This window comes from Myotis nattereri (genome assembly GCF_964212035.1).
Source record: "Myotis nattereri genome assembly, chromosome: 8".
In the NCBI taxonomy this organism is placed as follows: domain Eukaryota; kingdom Metazoa; phylum Chordata; class Mammalia; order Chiroptera; family Vespertilionidae; genus Myotis; species Myotis nattereri.
Genome location: NC_138083.1, coordinates 22,441,209 through 22,462,609, shown reverse-complemented (window position 1 = coordinate 22,462,609; position 21,401 = coordinate 22,441,209). Strand labels below are relative to the sequence as shown.

General features: G+C 40.1%; 2 protein-coding genes across 5 annotated transcripts in view; one reads left to right on the top strand and one right to left on the bottom strand.

Annotated features, from left to right (window-relative positions):
* The window catches only part of ESF1 (ESF1 nucleolar pre-rRNA processing protein homolog), a 63,294-nt gene extending 60,504 nt beyond the window's left edge, over positions 1-2,790 (bottom strand). For both annotated transcript variants that reach the window (XR_013996328.1, XM_081097232.1), the window contains exons 1-2: positions 2,686-2,790; positions 450-1,125 (exon numbers count right to left, since the gene is read on the bottom strand). Coding sequence is in view for 1 of the 2 variants with exons in the window: in XM_081097232.1 (XP_080953358.1) it covers positions 450-1,083 (634 nt within the window). In the remaining variant the exon portion in view is untranslated. The remainder of the gene's footprint in view (positions 1-449; positions 1,126-2,685) is intronic.
* A 37-nt stretch (positions 2,791-2,827) lies between these two features.
* NDUFAF5 (NADH:ubiquinone oxidoreductase complex assembly factor 5) overlaps positions 2,828-21,401 on the top strand; it is a 31,376-nt gene continuing 12,802 nt past the window's right edge. For 2 of the 3 annotated variants that reach the window (XR_013996365.1, XR_013996366.1), the window contains exons 1-7: positions 2,840-3,100; positions 5,762-5,802; positions 11,035-11,098; positions 13,809-13,856; positions 15,675-15,778; positions 18,469-18,508; positions 21,191-21,388. Coding sequence is in view for 1 of the 3 variants with exons in the window: in XM_081097757.1 (XP_080953883.1) it covers positions 2,861-3,100; positions 5,762-5,802; positions 11,035-11,098; positions 13,809-13,856; positions 15,675-15,778; positions 18,469-18,508; positions 21,191-21,388 (735 nt within the window). In the remaining 2 variants the exon portion in view is untranslated. Of the gene's footprint in view, positions 3,101-5,761; positions 5,803-11,034; positions 11,099-13,808; positions 13,857-15,674; positions 15,779-18,468; positions 18,509-21,190; positions 21,389-21,401 lie in introns of all 3 variants that reach the window. The other variant, XM_081097757.1, reaches the window with a different exon arrangement.

Below are 21,401 nucleotides of genomic sequence, written 5' to 3'. Positions count from 1 at the left end.
ATATAAGCTAACAGTAGCCCTGAGCGGGGAACCACGTCTTACTCATGGTCTATCTGTTAAATGCTAATCACTTACAGTAGTTGAATGAAGAAATAAATGAGTACCCAACTCTATTATCTTCTTCAGGCACAACTCTTCTTATCATTTGATGAGAACATAACAACACTTTATCTGATTAGAGAATACAGCTCTTCCTAGTGCTCACAAATCCAATCTATTGTTTAACCTCAGGACTCAATTTTTTATATCTCTTCTAGCCATTATAGCACTAAATCAAATATTAATAATGATTATATGGTTTTTTCTTTCGTACTTTTATACTTTTAAATAAGCATGGATACACCCCATTATACTGTAAAAATACTTATTGAATAGGCTTACATTTGAAAAAGATTAGAATAAATATAAATAATGTAATACCAAAGAATCCTTAATTTATTCCAACAAACCTGACTGCATTTCTCTTCTTGTCTCAGAATACTTGATCTTGGGAGATTTCACAATTTCAGAAGTGCCTGAGTCTACTGTCCTTAGACTTTCTTTGGGACACAAGTCTGTATTATGTTGAACATTACTTTTTTCCCCTTTTGTACTTTTTGGCACAAATTCTTCACTATCTTTCTTGGGACTTATTTTTGAATCTACCTTCTTATATTTGCATGAGTTTTTCATTTTCTGAATTTTGTCAGAGTTATCCAAATCATTTTTATTTCCAGAATCCTTTTGGTTAACTTTCTTGGTTTCTTTCTTTTTCTCAACTAGATTTGATTCAATTTCATTTTTCTGGGTTTTTTTCTTCTTTATTTTCTTTTGGTTTAATGCTTTGTTATCTTCATCCGAGAGATCTGAATCAGAATCTGAAAGATCGTAAAAACGTTTCAAGTCCTCGGTAGTGCTGTGGGTGATGGGGCGTCCTCTTTTATCCACAGCATAATTCAACTTGAACTTTTTGTCATGAAACATTGCTCGAAATCTCTTGTCAATTTTGACTTTTCGATCCTTTTCTGGCATTTCCCAAAATCTTGGGTCCTTTGTAACCTGCTTAAACCGCTGGTCACTCATTATCTCTTGTTTGGATGACATTTTTAAATGTCTGACTGGACAAATGCTTGAAGAAACCAAATACTGAAAAATAAAACAAATGTTACAATAATGAAGGCTTAGTAATATAATTAAATGAGATGTTTCAGGAAAAAAAAAATACTAATTCACAATATAGTCTAAGTTAAATGCAAATAAAAGTAAAAAGTTTAATTTCATTTAGAAGCTTGGTCTGAGTCACATGCAGAAAACCAGAAGCTATCAGAATATCCCTTTCAATCACAGAGTACTTGAAAAAATAAATTTAAGGCGAAAGCAAGAATTCTGGGACAAATGCTTACTAACCAACTGTACTCACTCAGAATTTCTCTATTTCTGTTTGTATAACAGTATGCATTGCAAGTTAAAAGCTAATGTAATTAAGATTCCCAACTGGTCTCATTTTTTTCTTCACATTCTGGTCCCACTCACTCTGTCAATCATGTTATGTCAAACAGCCTTTAGTTCTACAAGGCTAATCTCCTAACAAAACAGACCAAAATCAGGTCGGGTTGAGCTCACAAAGCTCCCTCTTTGGATCCGACCGTCCTTCAAGAGCCAGGCAATCTCACTCTAGTTAATAAATATCATGTCTTTCTACAACTTCTTATTCTAGAAGTGACCAAGGCCCAAATGGGCTGATCCCGCTCCGTCCCCCTAACATATTAGAATACGTGTGTATGTAATTAGCACTGTTTCCTGAAAATAGTCACTGATGGTTTAGTATCTCTCGATCTGAAATTTTGTAAAGAGTTCAAAGCCATTGGTTATTAAGAGCAAAAAGTAACTAACCAAACAGGATAGCGGTGCTTTGTTCCAAAAAAGCAAGGCTTGACGATACAGCTGTATTTTTACCCTAAAATTTTAAAACAATATTTATACGCCAAGAAAAAGCATAGGTTTCAATAACCCTCGTGCACACTTAACAGTAGTATGAATGCCCTAGTCGGTTTGGTTCTGCGGATAGAGCGTCGGCCTGCGGACTCAAGGGTCCCGGGTTCGATTCCGGTCAAGGGCATGTACCTTGGTTGCGGGCACATCCCCAGTAGGGGGCGTGCAAGAGGCAGCTGATCAATGTTTCTCATCGATGTTTCTCTCTATCCCTCTCCCTTCCTCTCTTTAAAAAATCAATAAAATATATATATTTTTTAAACAGTAGTATGAATAACAGAGTGCCAGGTGGTGTTCTGCGAGTTTTAGATGTATTAAAGCAGTTACTCCTTTGAACAGCCTTACGAGGGGGGTACCATCTCATCCAACGACCAGAGGTAACGCAGACACACGCTTAGAAGGAGAGCATTGGGCAAACCTCCGATATCCAGAGCGGGGAAGGCGGCCCGACCTCACCTCGGACGGACGCCCTCAGCTCTGTGTCCTCCCTCCCCTGACACCCACCCTCTAACGCGGGGAACACCAGGGTGGCCCGTAACGAGGGTCACCTTCCCAGCTCCCAAGCCTCAGGACTCTGCTACAGGACCTGGGAAGGACCCAGGGAGTCTGACAAATGAGGCCTGAAAGCAAGGAAGAAGGGAACATCCCTCACGATTCCTGTCACAGGCTGGTCCCCCCCCCCCCACAGTCCCGGTAGAACCCTACCCCACTCACCTCCTGGGAGCCTTCTCCGAGCCTCACGTGGGACTGCACCCACAATCCTCTGCGTGACGCTCCGCCGCAATGGCAGGCGACCTGGGCCAAACTACCTCCGCTTTCCCTCCGCGAAGAGCTCTAGAGTAGTCGCCGAAGCTGCGGCGGCGCATGCGCGCGACAGGCGCGCCAGCGAATGGCACCATTCCGGGAGATGCTGCCGCTGACCCGGCTCTGGCTCCGGTGGCGGCGACCTTCGGTGGCGGGGGTCCCGGGGAAGAACCTTGGTGTCCGAAAGGTCGCCTCTGGCGTCTCTCCCCCGGGCAGCGCCTCGCCCAGAGCCCTAAATATCTTCGATCGCGATTTGAAGAGGAAACAGAAGAACTGGGCGGCCCGGCAGCCCGAGCCTATGAAGTTTGAGTACCTGAAGGAGGAGGTGAGTCCGCGGGGCGGGGGAGGGCGGCGCCGAGCCTGGGCTTCGGTGCGAAGCTCTGGCCGGGTCCCGACCGACCCCATCTCGCCGCGTGACCTTGAGCAACGCCCTGCCTTTCTGGGCCTCTGCTCTAATCACGGAAAGGCTGGGCTCGGATATTTGCAAGGTGCACATTCACCCATTCATTCATTCATTCATTCACTCTTTCATATTGCTTGAATTATAGATATGTCCAGGGCAAAGTAGACCGCTGCCCTCCGTAGATTTCATTCTTGCGGGAGGCGAGACAGCAAACAAAAAATTGATGTCAGCTAAGAAGTAAGGTGAGATAATAAGGTGAAGTGGTATAGTAACTGCGATGGTCAGGGAAGGCGGCCTTCATCGACATGGCAGGCGATCTGATGAGGCACTAGAATCCACCCTGAGCCTAGCTCGTTAGCTCAGTGGATAGAGCTTCGCTTGCAGACAGAAGGGTCCCAGGTTCGATTTTGGTCATGAGCACATGCCCGTGTTGCGGGCTCGGTCCCCAGTAGGGGGCGTGCAGGAGGCAGTTGATCAATGACTCCCATCATTGATGTTTCTATCTATCCACTCTCCCTTCCTTTCTGAAATCAGTAAAAATATATTTAAAAAAGAAAACCAATACTCTTAAGTAATAATAATAATAATCCACCCTGAGATCTGGGCAGGAAGGCCTTGCAGGCAAAGGGAAAGACAAATGCAGAGCCGTTGAGGCCCCTGGTGAGAGTGTGGGAGAGGAGGGCAGGGTGGGCCCAGGTTGTAAGAGCCAAAAGGGGTAAGGACTTCGGGTTTTCTCCCCATTGAATATGGTAATCTCTGGCCACATGTGGCTACTGAGCACTTCAGATATGGCTAGTCCATAAAGTGCACTGGATTTCAGTGACCTATGGAAAAGGATGTAAAATATTTCACTAATAACTTTTTATATTGATTCCATGTTGAAATTAGATTGTTGATATATTAGGTTAAATAAATATGTTAATTTCTCCTGTTTCTTTTAATGTATAGTGGCTACTAGGAAAAGTTAAACTACACACGTGGCTCTTACTGTTTTTCTATTGGCCAGCGCTGCTGTAGAGGAATGTGAGGCGGTTGAACGGATTTTAGCAGTGGAGTGTTAGGATCTGATTTTTGTTTGGGGAAGATCAAAGTAAGATACATTAAGATCTCTTGTTTGTCTGTGCTGGTTTGAGACCTCCTCTTCTCAGCCCAGGTAGACTAGAGACTGAGGGTTTTCTACGCTCTGAATAGACAGTACAAAGCTGAGGCCTGTGTTGTTGTTTCTTTAGGGCTCGAGCAAAATAGAAGTCAAGTAACAAACACGGAGCTCCTACTTTAGTCAGAGCTCTGTGCAAGCCCTGGCCTGATCTGATCATTGATTATCTTCTCAGAGTTCATGATGTCATGCAGAGGATTGACATTCCTAGCCAGCCTTCTCCACGAAAAGCTCCTGGATTACAATTTGACTGAGGCCTGGCCAGTGTACAGGACTACAATAAATGAAACAAAGTATATGAGAGGTTTTTTTAAAAAAATATATTTTACTGATTTTTTACAGAGAGGAAGGGAGAGGGATAGAGAGTTAGAAACATCGATGAGAGAGAAACATCGATCAATTACCTCCTGCACACACCCCACCGGGGATGTGCCCGCAACCAAGGTACATGCCCTTGACCAGAATCGAACCTGGGACCTTTCAGTCCGCAGGCCAACGCTCTATCCACTGAGCCAAACTAGTTAGGGCATATGAGAGTTTTTTTACAATAAATACAAGGTTTACATATTGGGCATAATGTCCAAAGTGGACTCTGGGAAAAGACTTCTGCTGTACCTCCTCCCTTCTCCACTCCTACCCCCCAACAGATATACATATGTTCTAAACTTTCAGGTCCTACTAGAAACTCTGGGGTGTTTATGAGGGAATGTATAGAATGTGGGGAATACTAGCCTCTTGCATTCATTTCTGCCAGATGAAGCTAGCCCAGCAAAAGGAGGCACCTTTTTTATGACCTCTTTTAAATTAGGATGGGGCTAGGGAAGGAGTGGGAATTGCAGTTTCTTCAGAATTGGCTGACTTTTTCTAATTGGCAAACATTGCACAGGGAAGTTGTTTATTCATTTAGGAGTTCTACAGAATTTGTTAGTTGTCATCAAATGATAGAGTTTTTAATTGATTAAGTTTACATATTGACCTGTAATACACCCCAGCTAATTAAATACTTTTTTACTTTTATATACCATATGCTAATATCTGTGGATAATTAATGTTTCTATTATGTTCCTGTTGATTTTCATTCTTGTGCTTTTATAGCACATGAAATATAAAAGCTATATACATATATATGGCACACATACACACACAAATATAAAATATGTAGAATATGTTTAGTCTTGATTTTTCTTTACTTGAATTCTGAAGTAATTTGCCTCAATTTCTTTCCTGGGATATTTTTATTTCTTATGTTCCTATTTAGAATTTGAAAAGAAAGTTGCTATGGTCACATTGAAAGGGGATAAAGTACTTACAAACATGTTGAAATATAAATAACTTATGGATTGTTAAATACTAGAAAAAGAGTGTTATTTCTCTGTTAAACCTACTCATCTTAACTCGTGTACATCATTGTCTCTTCAATCCTTCAGGTTGGAAGTCGGATTGCCGACCGTGTATATGACATAGCCAGGTTGGTGATGATAAAATACATAACAAAATACAATCAACTTTGACTGGAGACTTGAGAGAGTAAATGATGAGGGTTTGATATCTGGAATGACAGAATCTGGACGAATTTATTACTAGGATTAGTGATTTTAATCCCTCTCTAAGCCTCTTCTTTTTCATGTGTAGAAGAGCAAGTGTTCTTCATTGTTGCTTAAAGAAAAAATGAATGGGAAGCAAAAGGCGTAGCTTCCCTCTGAGCCTGAATGACTGATCTACTTGACCTAGCCAAAAGCCAGTCATGGAAAAATAGCTCCAAAAATGGAGATAAAGAATTGACTGCAGCCAGCTGGCGTGGCTCAGCAGTTGAGCCTCGACCTATGAACCGGGAAGTCACAGTTCGATTTCCAATCAGGGCACATGCCTGGGTTTCGGGTTCAGAATCCAGTACAGGAGGCAGCTGATCAATGATTCTTATCATTGATGTTTCTATCTCTCTCCCTTCCTCTCTCTGAAATCAATAAAAAATATATTTTTTGAAAAAATTGATTGCATGTGAATTTTTAATATTTACTAAACCTAGCTTTAAAAGTTTAACTAAAAATAGCAATAGAATCCTTTATCATCTAAGCAAAGGAGAGTTTACCTAGATTTGTTTCCCAATCAGGCTAGAAGAGAATTTGGCTATTTTATCTTAAGTATTCTTAATGGCAATAACTGTTCTATGATAATTATATAGAGGCAGATTTGAGAAAAGAACACTTTCTTTAAGTAATTATTAAAATCTCGGTGGATATTGCTCTATATTAGGCATAGTAAAAACTTTACAGATTCGAATTTATAACTACACTAGAGGCCCGGTGCATGAATTTGTGCACCACTGGGGTCCCTCAGCCTGGCCTGCGGGATCAGGCTGAAACCATCTCTCTGACATCCCCCGAGGGGTGCCGGATTGTGAGAGGGTGCAGGCCAGGCCAAGGGATCCCACTGGTGCACAATCAGGGCCGGGGAGGGATGCAGGAGGTTGGCCAGCCTGGGAGGAACCGTGGGTGGGCTCTAGGGCATGTCCCGCCTGTCTCGCTCAGTCCCAATCGGCCAGACCCCAGCAGCAAGCTAACCTACCAGTTGGAGCATTTTCCCCCTGGTGGTCAGAGCACATCATAGCGAGCAGTTAAGAGGCATATCATTAGCATATTACTATTTGATTGGTTAACAGATGACCTGACACTTAGCATATTAGGCTTTTATTGTATAGGATGGTGGGAACCACATCTTTGTGTAGAATTACTCTGTGATGTTAGTAAATCACTTTTTGTGCGTTTTTGTTTGTTAAAAAACATCATTAAATTAGACCAATATGGGATGAATTTATTACATTTGTCTATAAAAAAGAGAATTTTGTAAAATCACAAACTCTTTCAATCATATTTTAGTTATATCCATGCTACTTAATAGTGTTGGGATGATTTAATTTCATAAGGTTAAAAAAAAGCTTCAGCCGAACCGGTTTGGCTCAGTGGGTAGAGCGTTGGCCTGTGGACTAAAGGGTCCCAGGTACGATTCCGGTCAAGGGCATGTACCTGGGTTGCGGGCACATCTCCAGTAGGGGGCGTGCAGGAGGCAGCTGATCGATCTCTCTCATTGATGTTTCTGGCTCTCTATCCCTCTCCCTTCTTCTCTGTAAAAAAATCAATAAAATATTTTTTTAAAAAAAGCTTCATTGTTACAAATAATTGCCCCTATTTCATCTGTTTCATTAGTTCCATTATTTTAAAGATCTAAAAAATAGCTAATTCTCTATACTGTTGTCATTTTATTTGCCTGAACTTTAGGCCATTTGTGATTTAATAAATTAAACAAATTTTCAAAATCTGTGAATTTAATAATTTTTTAAGTCATACTATTGAAAAAAAGAACAGTTTGTAGAAAGAACTATGATTATGGATAAAAGCATGTTTTAAACTAATAGTAACTCTTTGAAATTAAATGATCTATATATCTATATATATAAAAGGCTAGGTGTCTGTCCATTGACCAGTAGCTATGATGTGCACTGACCACCAGGGGCCAGATGCTCAACGCAGGAGCTGCCATGACATGCACTGTTCATCCTATATAATAAATGGCTAATATGCAAATTGTTCCCACGGTGGGAGTTCGACCAACCGGGAGTTAGACAGGCACTGACCACTAGGGGGTGATGCTGAATGAAGGAAGGCCCCGGCTGGCAGCTGGCAGCTGGGGAAGGGAGGCCCCAGCCAGCAGTCGACAGCCAGCAGCTGCTAAGGGACCCTACCCATGCATAAATTTCATGAACTGGGCCTCTAGTTTAAAAATAAATGGCACCACAGATCTGGCTCTGAGAAACCAACACTCTGCTTTCCCCAAGTGGGACACAGCCCCGCCACCACACCAGAGCGACACCCCACCAAATCGCAGTCGTTGCTGCCAAGACCCCATGGCATAAAATGTGGTCCACAGCCCAGCCCAGCCCGGAAACAGTGGCTGTGGGTGCCAGGTAATGACATTATGTAGCAATGCCCAGCTACCGCTCCTTAGTGACTAGCCTCCTTGGAGTTTCTTCAGCCCAGGAACCCAACTTGCTTTATAGCCAGGTGCAAATATTTTACAGTTTAACCAAAGGTTTGTGAAGCATTTTCCCGTGCCTCATCTCATTTGATCCTCACAGAAGTCCTGGAGTAGGTAGATAGGAGACTTGGCAGAATCCTATTTTCTTTTCATTAGCAAGACACAAATAGCGATATTAAAGTATTCTAATTAATTTCCTTTCAGTGTGCATGAATCTGTGCACCAGGACACTAGTTTAAAATACCAGTCTAAATGTCCTTATACTAATGTTCTGGTATTAGAAAGAGTAGTTTATATTGTCAGCAATAATCTTGTGATGATTTTTAAAAACTAACCCACAGATTATTTTTTTAAAATTTATCTTTATTATTGAAAGTATTACAGATGTCCTCCTTTCACCACCTCCCATCATTGACCTCTGTCCTCTCCACTCACTTCCCCTCTCCAGGCCTTCACCCCACTACTGTCTGTGTCCACGAATCCCACAGATTATTACTAGTAAAGGTCCTTTTTGCATTATCTGAGGCTCACTTAATACTGTTTTAATCAGTGATAATCATAACTCATAACTAACTTCTGCTGAGCATTTGTACTAGCCTAAATACTTTACATGTACTGTTTACTAAAAATTTTACACCAACCCTGAGGGAGATAATAACTTTTCCATTTTATGCTTGGGGAAACTGAGATACAGCAAGATCAAAACACTTGTTTCTGGTCACAGAGCCAGTAAATTGCAGGCCCAGAATTCTAACTCATGTCTTTCTGGTTTCAAAGCCTGTGTACTTCTCAGTGCCACACTACCTGTGTTCATAGTCAAGATAGAGGGTATTAGGTAAATAAATGGTTCTCTTTCACCGGTGGTTCTCCAGTTGTGTACTGGTGTTCTATATTTTTGACACATGTTTCAACAGAACTTGAAAAGGGACTCTTTTGGTTCCAATAGGAAAAATGTTATTAGTGAGTAAAATTTTAAGTTTTCTTGTCACAAATTTTTCATAAGCCTATGGCCTACAATGAAATGTGTCCTGATTTAGTATGACATGGTATATTTAGAGAAGACAGCATAGTACAGGGGATAATGGTTCTGGTTAAGGGTTCAAACTGACCGAATTCTAGTTTTGCTGTTTTTAGTTGGATGACCTTGGGTTAATTTACTGAACTCTGAGCACTTAGCATACTTCTGAACTGGGTAAGACTGCAATAAAAGTGAGCTATTATTTAGTTGGTGTTTTTGTTTTTAGTTTAACATATGATATTTCACGGCATTTCATATGATGATATCTAAGTCATGAGAAGTAGAAATAATTAGTATGTTCCTGATAGGTATGTGGAATATTTTTGTGTTTTCTTTTAAAATATATATTTTTATTGATTTCAGAGAGAAAGGGAAAGGGAGAGATAGAAACATCCTGTATAATAAAAGCCTATTATGCTACGTGTGCAGTCGACCAATCAGCTGTTCAACCAATCAAAGTACAATATGCTAATGATATGCTAAGGCCGTTCAACTGCTCCCTATGACATGCAGTGACAACCAGGGGGCAGATAGTCAACTGGTCGATCAGTCGCTATGACATGCACGGACCACCAGGGGGCATATGCTCCAACCAGTAGGTTAGCTTGCTCCTGGGGTCCGGCCAATCGGGACTGAGCGAGATGGGCTGGACATGCCCTGGAGCCCTCCCACAGTCCCTCCCTGGCTGGCCAACGTCCTGTGACCCTCCCTGGCCCCAGTTGTGCACCGGTGGGGTCCCTTGGCCTGACCTGCACCCTCTCCCAATCTGGGACCCCTTGGGGAATGTTGGAGAGTCAGTTTTAGCCCGACCGTGGAACAACCAGTCACTATGATGCTCACTGACCACCAGGGGGCAGACACTCAACACAGGAGTTGCCCACTGGTGGTCAGTGCGCTCCCACAGAGGGAGCACCGGTCAGCCAGAGGCCGGGCTCATGGCTGGTGAGTACAGTGACAGTGGTGGGAGCCTCTCCTGCCTCCGCGGCAGTGCTAAGGAGTCCAACTGCTGGCTTAGGCCCACACCCCGTGGGGAGCGGGCCTAACCCATCAGTTGGACATCCCCTGAGGACTTCTGAACTGTGAGAGGGCACAGGCTGGGCTGAGCCCCGCCCCCCCCCCCCACCCCTACCGAGTGCACAAATTTTGTGCACCGGGCCTCTAGTCAATGATAAGAGAGAATCATTGATCGGCTGCCTGCTGCACAGCCCATACTGGGGATTGAGCCTGCAACTTGGGAATTGAACTGTGACCTCCTATCCTGGTTCATACATCGATGCTCAACCACTGAGCCACACCAGCTGGGCTCATGTTAATCTACATTAACTTCTTTTTACTCTTTATCTGCATATATTATCAAATTAAAATACAGTCACTAAATCTGTTCTTTGAATCCATGTCATGGATTCCATATGGAAAGCCGGTTGACTGTGAGATCCTGTGAATGGCTGGACCAGATAGACTTTCTCTGTCTGGTATGTTTTCTGGTACTTAAAACTTGCAAGGCAGAAAAGAGAGATGATAATACTTTTTGAAAGTTGCATTCACTTACAAATTAGTTCCTAGTGAATTATAAGCAAAATTAGATCTTAATAATTATTTTATGGACTATATTATTACAGACAAAACATAACTTCTGTGTCTGTTTTTTAGAGATTTTCCCCTTGCTTTGGACGTCGGTTGTGGAAGAGGTTACATAGCACAAAATTTGAATAAGGTATATTTATTATTTAATTTACTTTGAGAAATAAAATTGGCTGATTTTAAGGAAAGAATTTCTTAATCAGTTATATTTGGATTATATCAGAATTGCTAATTTTTTTAAGTGGTTGAACTAATGGTTGTTTTGTGTCCCCTCTTAAGTATTTTTCCTTAAAGTTGTTTTTCTTTACTTTGAATCTATTTTATACAGTGCTCCTAATGATAGCTTTTTAAGTGTATATAAGATATGTTGCTCTTTATTTCTACTTTGTGCACATGTTTTTAATAATTCTCAATAAAATCCAATTGACATTCATTTAAAGAATGTGATTAAGCTAATATTTTAGCTAGAAAATATATTAATTTCAGTGTGATAAGTATCCTTTATTAATGTTTATACCATTTTATTTTGCACTTTCTAATTCAACCATAAAGACATTTATTTATTATTTTATAAGCCACTGATGGATACAGATTAAAGTGGGATTTTTATATAAAATCTACTTACAGTAGAAAAATACATACATTTGAGTCAGGACACAGGTAGGGATATGTGTGAGGCTCCACTGTTGTTGATAGTAGTAAATGCCACAGAAATGGTACAGTTATTAAACTGCAACAGGAGTTAAGGGAAAGAAAATATCAGTAAGGGTTCATGTGGTCAAAGACCTCTAAAAGGGTACAGAATCTGTTCTGGGATTTAAAAGAAACTGAATTGGTGTTTCACAGGCATTGGAAGTAAAGGCATGGCAGGAGGAAAGGCACAGAGGTAGAATACTATAGGATGTGATATAGGGATGTTTAAGAAAGATTCATTTTTAGGATGGTATGCAAGAAGGATTGAAGAAGGAAGATGATAAGAAATAGACCAGTTAGAGGGCTGTGTTAAAGGCAGTGCAGACAGAAGAGTTAAAGACCTGCCACCTATATGGAGGCTGCAAGATATACAGGAAGGGATGTATGAGAGAGACCTAGTAAATCCACAAAACTTGATGACTGATTAGATATAGTGGGCACGTCAAATCAATTCTTCTGGTTGCTCAGGCTAAAAGACTTATTCATTGATTCCTCTTTTTAAAATATTTTTAAAAATCTTTATTGTTGAAAGTATTACTTATGCCTCCCATTCCCCCTTTTGACCTCTTCTATCCCTGGTGTTCATCAATGCATGTGGCCCTGATATGAGTAACCTACACCCAATGGTGTGCTGGAGTTAGCTCACACTTGCTCATGAGAGCAGATTATTAGTATCTCTTCCCAACTCCGTGGTCAGTGACATCATATTGATAGTTTGGAATCAGCCATTGTGGGAGTATTTGCACCATGGAAGTTGGCAAATGCTACCAAGCAGTCCCCAACCAACAGCCAGTTATTAAATATTTACCAGCACTCCACTGCTTCCACCCCAAGTCTACATGCTGTTCCAGCTCTGGGGACTTCTACCCTGACTCCAAGGCTCTTAGTTTACATTTCTGAGTGAAGGACAGGGATACATAGTCTGGTTGGCCTAATTTTCACTCCTGGCATTACTGTACTGGAGCTGGCTTGTGAAAGCCTATTGTGTAACATCTTTTCCCAATTCCACATTTAGCTCCATCATGTTGGTAGCATGAAATCCTCTATTGGAGTAGTTACACCATGGAAATTGGCAAACACTACAATTTAGGGCCCCCTTTTTGGAGAGCTTGTAGTTAAACATTCATCTGCATACCAGTTGTCCTCAGGCAGCCAGGTAACTGTAGGCTGACCTTTCCAAGTTGTGGGAAGGGAAGTTCTTTATTTTTTATTTTTTATTTTTCAGGGAAATTCTTTAAGAAGGGGATGTGGGTGAAGTGGAAAGGATTGACGTATCTAGCAGAGGAGGGGAACAAGAGTAGAAAGCAGTGATGTTTCTAAGAGACCCTTAACAGGTAAAGTGAACTAAGACTGGGAGCAGATAGACTGTAATTGGTCCTTAGGTTGTTAGTGAAATAGTCTTCATAGAGCAGTGAAAGTGGAAATTGAGGAGAAAGACATTAGTAAGAAGTGGGATTGTGGATTACAAACAAAACAACTTGAAGGTGGTTAAAGATTTTTCCAAGATTGGGTGGCATCTGCTGTTTCAAGAAGATAGAAATTGAAGATGGGTTTAGATAGTAATGGAGGGAGCTGGATCCTAGAGAAAAGAGAACATGAAGGTGTTAATTGGAAAGAAATATGGTATCCTATCCTCTTTGCAGGAAGGGAGGATAAGTGAAACAGGGAAAAGAAAGCCACTTATTCTCTTCCCCCTCCCCCCTCAGTGTCTGTGTGAAATCTTTTCTTTACTCTGTAAGCTCTTGATGAACAACTAAAAGGCTGGAAAACCAACGCAAGCCTTTTGTGGCACAAGAAGAGTGGGGACTAGCTCAGGGCATATTATGCTTTGGAAAAGTTAATACATATGCCTGATCCAGTGGAGTAAATTAAGGATGTTGATTAGTTACACCTGTGTTCTTTATTTAATTAAATATAAATATATTAAGTATAAGGTTGGGTGCATATATTTAAATCTTTGTAACTTAATATGTGTTATTAAGGTATTTGCATCATAATGCTTTTATGCAGAAAAATACCCTTACACAGCTGAAAATTAATCTGTAACTATCACATTCTCCTTTAGAAATTTCAACATTTGTTTTATTGTTACTGGATTTTTGTTTGTTTGTTTTTGTAACATTGGATCAGCTTTAATTATTTTATTGCAGGAAACTGTTGGAAAGTTTTTCCAAGTGGACATAGCAGAAAATGCTTTGGTAGGTAGCTTTTTAACACATTGTTGGTTTTTGATCTCCTGGTTTGATTTTTAGTTTTTTGTTTCTTTATTTTTATTTCCTTTGAGATGAAAATAACTCTTTTTTTCTGATTATAAATAATAACACAAAAAAGAACTAAATAATACAGGAACTATAAAGAAAAAAAGGAAAAATATCCCCCTAGATGAGTGGTCGGCAAACTCATTAGTCAGCAGAGCCAAATATCAACAGTACGACGATTGAAATTTCTTTTGAGAGCCAAATTTTTTGAACTTAAACTATATAGGTAGGTACATTGTTATTAACTTAATTAGGGTACTCCTAAGCTGGCCTTTGCTAAAAACGTCCTCCATCTGATTGAGGTACGTTTGCTGAGGTCGACCCCTTCCAACTCTCCCTTCACACTCGTCTTGTACACTTGTTTCGTCTATCAGATACCTAAAGCAGTTAAGTTCTTCTTCTAATGCCACTTCTTCAAAATAGACTCGCCCAGGCTGAAAACCGACGTCTGCGCATGGGCCACGAAGTTTCAATCGCACTGTATGTGTGCACCTGCACGTGGTATTTTGTGGAAGAGCCACACTCAAGGGGCCAAAGAGTCGCATGTGGCTCGCGAGCCGCAGTTTGCCAACCATTGCCCTAGATCCATCACTCAGAGGCATCTGCTGGTGACATTTTGGTCTCCATCTTTGTAGATGTTTAACTGTCCCCAGTACAGTTTTATACAAATGGCATTATGCTAACATACTATGTTTTCACAGACTATCATCCTTTTATATCAGTGAATGACATACACATACTGTCTTTTAAATTGGATATGTAGTATTCCAATATATGAATATTCCATGGTTTATTTAGCTAAATTTGTATTGTAGTACAGTTATATTTTTAGTTTCTTAATAACCAACAGTGTGATGAACGTAATCATATAAAGCAATTTGTGTGTTTCATTTATTTTCTCCCTGGCAATAAATTCCTAGTAATAGAATTTATGGATTCCAGATTAGACCTTAGGAAGATTGAATAACCATTTAAGAGTACTTTAAATGAAAGTACTCTTTTCTCCTCTTTGGCAACATTGGTCCAGTTGTTTTGTCTTTGTCAATCTGATAGACAGAAAGTAGAATCTTGTTCTTTTTATTTGCGTTTCTTTGATGACTAGTACAACCAAGTCACTGTTGATGTCTTTTGGCTACTGATATTTGGCTATTAGTATTTTTTAATTTGTAAATTTTATAATTTTGTGATGTGTCTATACCTGTCCTTTATCTACTTTACCCATGACATATTTTTATTCTAAGTGCTTTTATTCTAGCTTATTTTTGGGGGATATTAATCTTTCATTATATATGACATAAATATTTCCCCAAGTGTGTTGTTTACATTATTTATTGCTTTTTAGAAGTTTTTGATTCATTTATCATCAAATATATCAGTCTTTTCCTTTATAGTTTCTGCCTTTTGAGTCATGTTTACTTTTGCATTTTCATCAAAGAGTATAAAAATGTTCACCAATATTTTCATCTAGTACTTCTATGGCTTCAGTTATTCCACTTAAACTTTTAGTTTTCTGAGATTTGTTTTGGTGTGAGATAAGTGTCTTATTTATGTTTTGCCAACCAGCTAACAAGTTTTTTGGCTGGTCTTAAGTGTAATTTAAGAAATATTTTTTGAGTGCCTTCTTTGTGGCTCCCTTTTTTCTCCCAGAAGAGATAGAAGCTGACAAGAAATATAGCATGGCTTAGGTTTAACAAACAGTAATTGTATTAATTGAGATTTTATAGATGTGTTTTTGAACTTCTATTTTTTAATCCTTAGAAAAATACCTTAGAAACGGAAATTCCTACTGTCACTGTTTTAGCTGATGAAGAATTCCTTCCTTTCAGAGAAAATACATTTGACCTGGTGGTTAGCAGTTTAAGGTTGGTAATCCATTTGTACTTAAAAAAAATAGACGTTATAAATAAAATAGATACGGGAGTAAATTCTCAATGCCTTTTATTTTTAAAGTCACAAACCTGGTTTTCTTTGTTTATAAACTGTATGATTTCTCTGGTAAAGGATTGTGGACATCGGCTCCTGAATGGAGATAATATGATATAGTACCTCAACTTTCATAAACTCACTAGAGGCCCAGTGCATGGGTTCGTGCCCAAGTGGGGTCCCTTGGCCTGGCTTGTGGGGATTGGGTGATGCACCCTGAAATCGGGCTCCCTCCTCTCTGATTCTGGGTGCATCACCCGAGAACCACAGCTGCCAAGTCACCGCAGCTCAGCAGCTCCTGCTGTGAATGTCTGCCCCCTGGTGATCGTTGATGTCATAACTACTGGTCGGACAGTCGCTTAGGCTTTTATATATATAGATTCTGGTAAATAAGGAAAAGCTAGCATTTCCTTCTATTTTAATTATTTTTCTACATAGAAATATAGTCCTCAGGATTACTTTTTCCCCTGTGTTCTTTCTACCATGTCTTTCCACACTTATAACATAAACATATATTATAAATATTTATTGAATCCTATCTAATAAAGCGGGAATATGCTAATTGACCCTCACACCATCACAAAGATGGCAGCACTCACAGCCAGTAAGGAGGGAATATGCTAATTGACTGCAACACCCTCAAAGATGGCGGCGCCCACAGCCACAGGATGACGGCGCCCAGTCTCCTCAGTCCCGCCGGGGCGGCAGGCATGCAGCAAGGCTGGGCCCGCCTGCCTCTGAAGTCCCCCAGTCTCTCAGCCCCCCAGCCACCCAGGGCTGGCCTGAGGCACAGGCAAGCCTTGGATGGCGGTGCCCAGCTGCCCAGGGCCACCTGAGGCTCAGGTAACCAGGGCCAGCTGAGGCTTGCGCTGCCGGCAGTGGTAGCAGCAGAGGTGTGATGGGGGCATCGCCTTCCCCTGATCACCAGGTTGTCTCCCGCCCCTGAGGGCTCCCAGACTGTGAGAGGGGGCAGGCCGGGCTCAGGGGCTCCCCTCCAGTGCATGAATTTTCATGCACTGGGCCTCTAGTCTATATATATAAAAGGCTAATATGCAAAGTGTCCCCTCGGGAGTTCGACCGGGAGCCCGAGAGTTCGATTGCTTGCTATGACATGTGCTGACCACCAGGGGGTGGTGTGGAATGAAGGAAGGCCCTGATAGGCCCTGGTTGCTGGCCAGGCCTAGGGACTGTACCCGTGCACACATTTCGTGCACCTGGCCTCTAGTAGGTTATAATATGCAAGGCAGTGAGCTAGATGCTTTGGGGTAATACCAAAATGAATTCAGACAGCGATCCTGTCCTTAACTTAGTGTCTAATAGAGAAAATAAAATATTTTATGTGGTACCTTATTTCTCCTGCCTTGTTATTGTCAGATTTTCTTTCAAAGATTCAACATGCTCAATACAACGCTTTTGATAGTTGTTTTTAAAATGGGTGGACAGTCATCACAGTTTGCTCATTACTTTGCCAGTGTTAGCACTAGAAAGCCTGTGTCCCTGAACACTCCTCAGTCCCAGGTAAACTGGGAGAGTTGTTTACCTTTGCTGTTTCCTTTTCTTTCTCCCTTCTTTCCTTTTCTTTTCTTTTCTTTTCTTTTCTTTTCTTTTCTTTTCTTCTCTTTTCTTTTCTTTTCTCTTAAATATGTGTTTATTGATTTCAGAGAGGAAAGGAGAGAGAGAAAAACATCAATGATGAGAGAGAATCATTGATCTGCCACCTCCTGCATGCCCCCTACTGGGGATCAAGCCCACAACTTGGGCATGTGCCCTGACCTCCTTGTACATTGGTCCACATTCAAGTACTGAGCCACACTGGCTGGGCACCTCTGCTGTTTTCTTCAGTGAGTTTGTAACTTCTTCCCTGTTTATTGAGGTGTGCTGAGCAAACTTAGAAAAGTATTCAGAATCTGTCATGAAATGAAAAACATTACAGAGGCTTGGTCTAAGGCAGGGTTGGGGAACCTTTTTTTCTGCAAGACACTTATGTTGTTTCCACATCTTTACTGTTGTGAATAATGCTGTACTGAACATAGACATGCGGGTATCTCTTTGAAATAAAAAGTGTTTTAATTTCCTTCAGATATATACCTAGAGTTCCTTTGGGTTATATGGTAGTTCAATTTTTAATTTTTCTGAGGAACCTCTGTACTATTTCATGGTGGCTATACCAGCTTTCATTTGCACCAATAGTGTACACGGGTTCCCTTTACTCCACATTTTTGCCAGCATTTGTTGTCTCTTGTTTTTTTCATTATAGCTATGCTAATAGGTATAAGGTGTTGATTTGCATTTCCCTAATGATTAGTGATGTTGAGCATCTTTTCATATACCTGTTGGCCATTTGTATGTCTTATTTGAAAAATTTACTTTTACTTTATTGAGCAAAGAATAATTGCACATATAATCATATCGACAAAGTGAAATACTGCCACATTTTCTCGTGTGACAGAAGGAAAGTTTTAACCTGGGCATATTTTTAAAAACCTGTGTAAAATCAATCAGTGAATTTTGATATGCAATTTTAAACTTAAATTATCTCCTTTTTTGTGGTTTGTCATTATATTAGTGATACTTATACTAATTAATTATGTGAATTAAGCTAGAACAAATGCGTGTTTTCATGTTTTAGTTTGCACTGGGTGAATGACCTTCCTCGAGCACTTGAACAGGTAAGAAATTTAATGTTGATTCCAGTAGCATGTGTTATTCTATTTATTAGTAGAAACTTATAGATGTTTCTGTTTTCACATGGAAACTTATAAATGTTTTCCATTTTATACATCTGACAATTGGAAATTGAAGCAAATCAATTAAGTATTTATTATATTCTGTGGGCTGGATATGTTTGGTGCCTTTTGACATATTAAATACATTGGGTGATTTCCCCCCACCCTGCCAATTCAAAAAATCTAGTATGGAGATACTTAAATATTTATGAAGACTCTAGTAACTTGTACAAGGTAATATTGATATTGCAAGACTTTTTCTGATTGGGTTTTTTTCCTCCTTAATTGCCTATAAATTTTTTGTTAGTACGAACTTATTTATTTATATTTGTATCTTCCTCATGCCTATACTTAGAGAGTTCTCAGTGGGTGTTGGTTGGTTGATATTTATCAGTGAAGAGCTGAGCGGTAGGTAAAAAGCAGATCACTCTGGCTTGGATCTGCCAAGAAAGCTTCAAGAGGAAGGAATTACTTAAGCAGGACCTTAGAGGGTAGGCTAGGTTTGGAGTGGGAAGACATTCCAGAAAGGCAGAATCAGGATAGGTACCAGGTATAAGAGCCAGGAGCATGAGAGGACCAAGAGGAAGCCTCTTTGGAGGATTAGCATAGTGCTTGGAAGTGAGGTATACTGGGACCAGATTTGGGAGGACTTGGGTGACAGAATGAGGAATTTGGAGTTTATTCTTTAGGCAGTTCAGAGTCACTGGAGAATTTTGAAGAGGAAGGTGACATGATTAAACAACTGGATGGCAGGATAATAACTACCATATGTGAGGCACATACCATTTGCCAATCACTGTGTTCTTTTATATGTGTTAAATAACTGTGCAAGATGTCTTCCTTTTGTTGATTAGAAAGCTGATGCCAGAAGTTGGTTCAATTGAAGTGAGATTGTTTCAGTGTTCCAGGCATGAGATAAACTAAACCTAGGTGGGAATGATAGGAGTGAAAAGGAAGAGCGAGGTATTTAGGACTCTGCAAAGGAAGAATCCACAGTTTAGTGGCTGGTTAGATCTGAAGATCTAAGAGAGGGAGGAGTTAAAGTTTTGAGTCTGGATACCTGGGAGAATAATTAGTAAAAGTAGAAGGAAAAATGATAGTGATCGGATAAAGGGAATAGAAAATGATAATGAACAGAAATGCGGCAATTGTAAAGGGGAGTTGGTTTAAGAACTAATATGTGTTGGATGTGCTGGGGAGTGAGTTTGCCAGGAGACAAATGTTCATGGCACAGTAAGTTGAAGATGAATTTAGAGTTCTAAGAAGATCTACAAGCTAAACATAAGGTTTGGAAAATAATCCTTGTGAAATCCATGGGAATTGATAAGCCCTCTGAGGTAGAGAGAAGCTGCAGAAGCTCAGGACTGAATATTAGGTACTTGCTATGTTAAAGTCTGGTGACTAGAGAAGGAAGTAACTCTAAAGGGACAAAAGGGAAGAAACCAAGGATTTTATAGTTTGCTTATATACTCGTAGTGTTTTGTAATTGCTTCATGTTTTATAATATTTTTTTAATATTTTATAATATAAAATATATAATTAAATAATATATTTAATATAAATTCAAGATGGATACTCTGATTAGAAGAGCCTGCTGGGATTTGGGTCCTGGTTTACCTCAGAATCTATCCTTTCCTGTGATGTTCCTCATTGTAGAGAATAGCCAGTTAAAGCTAGTTACAGATTGTAGGTCTAAGAGGGTCATGAGTAAACATTGGTGATTCTGGAATTCCTTCTAGCCACTACTTTGCTTAAGTTACCAATTAAAGTGTTTTTGTTCTCAAGCAAGAAAGAAAGTTAGTTACTTCTCTTGAAGGAAAGCTAATGTGTTTCCAGGTTAATGTTGTGAATCATAATGGTTTCTTTATAAATTAGCTTTTTCTGCATATCAAGCCACCCAAGCTTAGTGATTTAAAACAACAATTTATGTGTCTTGTGATTTTTGTGGGTTGGGAATTTGGGCTGGACTTAGGAACTTCTTCTGGTTCTGACGTGGCTCACCCATGTGTCTGTGCTCCGCTACTAGATTGTCTTGGTCAAGAATGGCCTCAGCTGGGATGCCTGGCTTACCTCTGCTCCTCAGGCTAGCTTGTTCACCACATGGTAGCCACATGGGGCTCCAAGAGAGCAGATAGAAGCATGCAAGGCCATTTGAGACCTCAGTTTGACACTGACGCACTGTCACTTGCCCTTGCTTTGGCCAAAGCAAGCCACAGGCCAGCCGGATTCAAGGAGTGGGGAAGTAAACTCCATCTCTTGATGGAAGATGTTACAGAATGGCATTTCAGAGGACACAGACACAGAGGGAATTGTGACTTTTGCAATCTTCTACACTATATACTTTTTTCTTTTGTTATTTTTCTGAATATAAAAATAAGTGTTCTGTTAGTAAAAAATAACATTTTACATATACTAATACTATTAATACATGTATTGTCTATCTTTACAACAATGTTAAGTATAATGCCTTTCTGATAGTGGTGTTATTTATTAAATTATGTGATCATTAATTTGACAAGATAAGAATGTAATCACAAGATATTGATTTAGACACCATATATTTATTCTTTTACCATTTTTATATATAACATTTTGAAAAGTTTTGTTGTCTTGTATTTATTACAGATTCATTATGTTTTAAAACCAGATGGAGTTTTTATTGGTGCGATGTTTGGAGGCGACACCCTCTATGAACTTCGGTGTTCATTACAGTTAGCAGAAACGGAAAGGGAAGGAGGATTTTCTCCACACATTTCTCCTTTCACTGCTGTCAATGACCTCGGACATCTGCTCGGGAGAGCTGGCTTTAATACACTGACTGTGGTAACTATCAGGA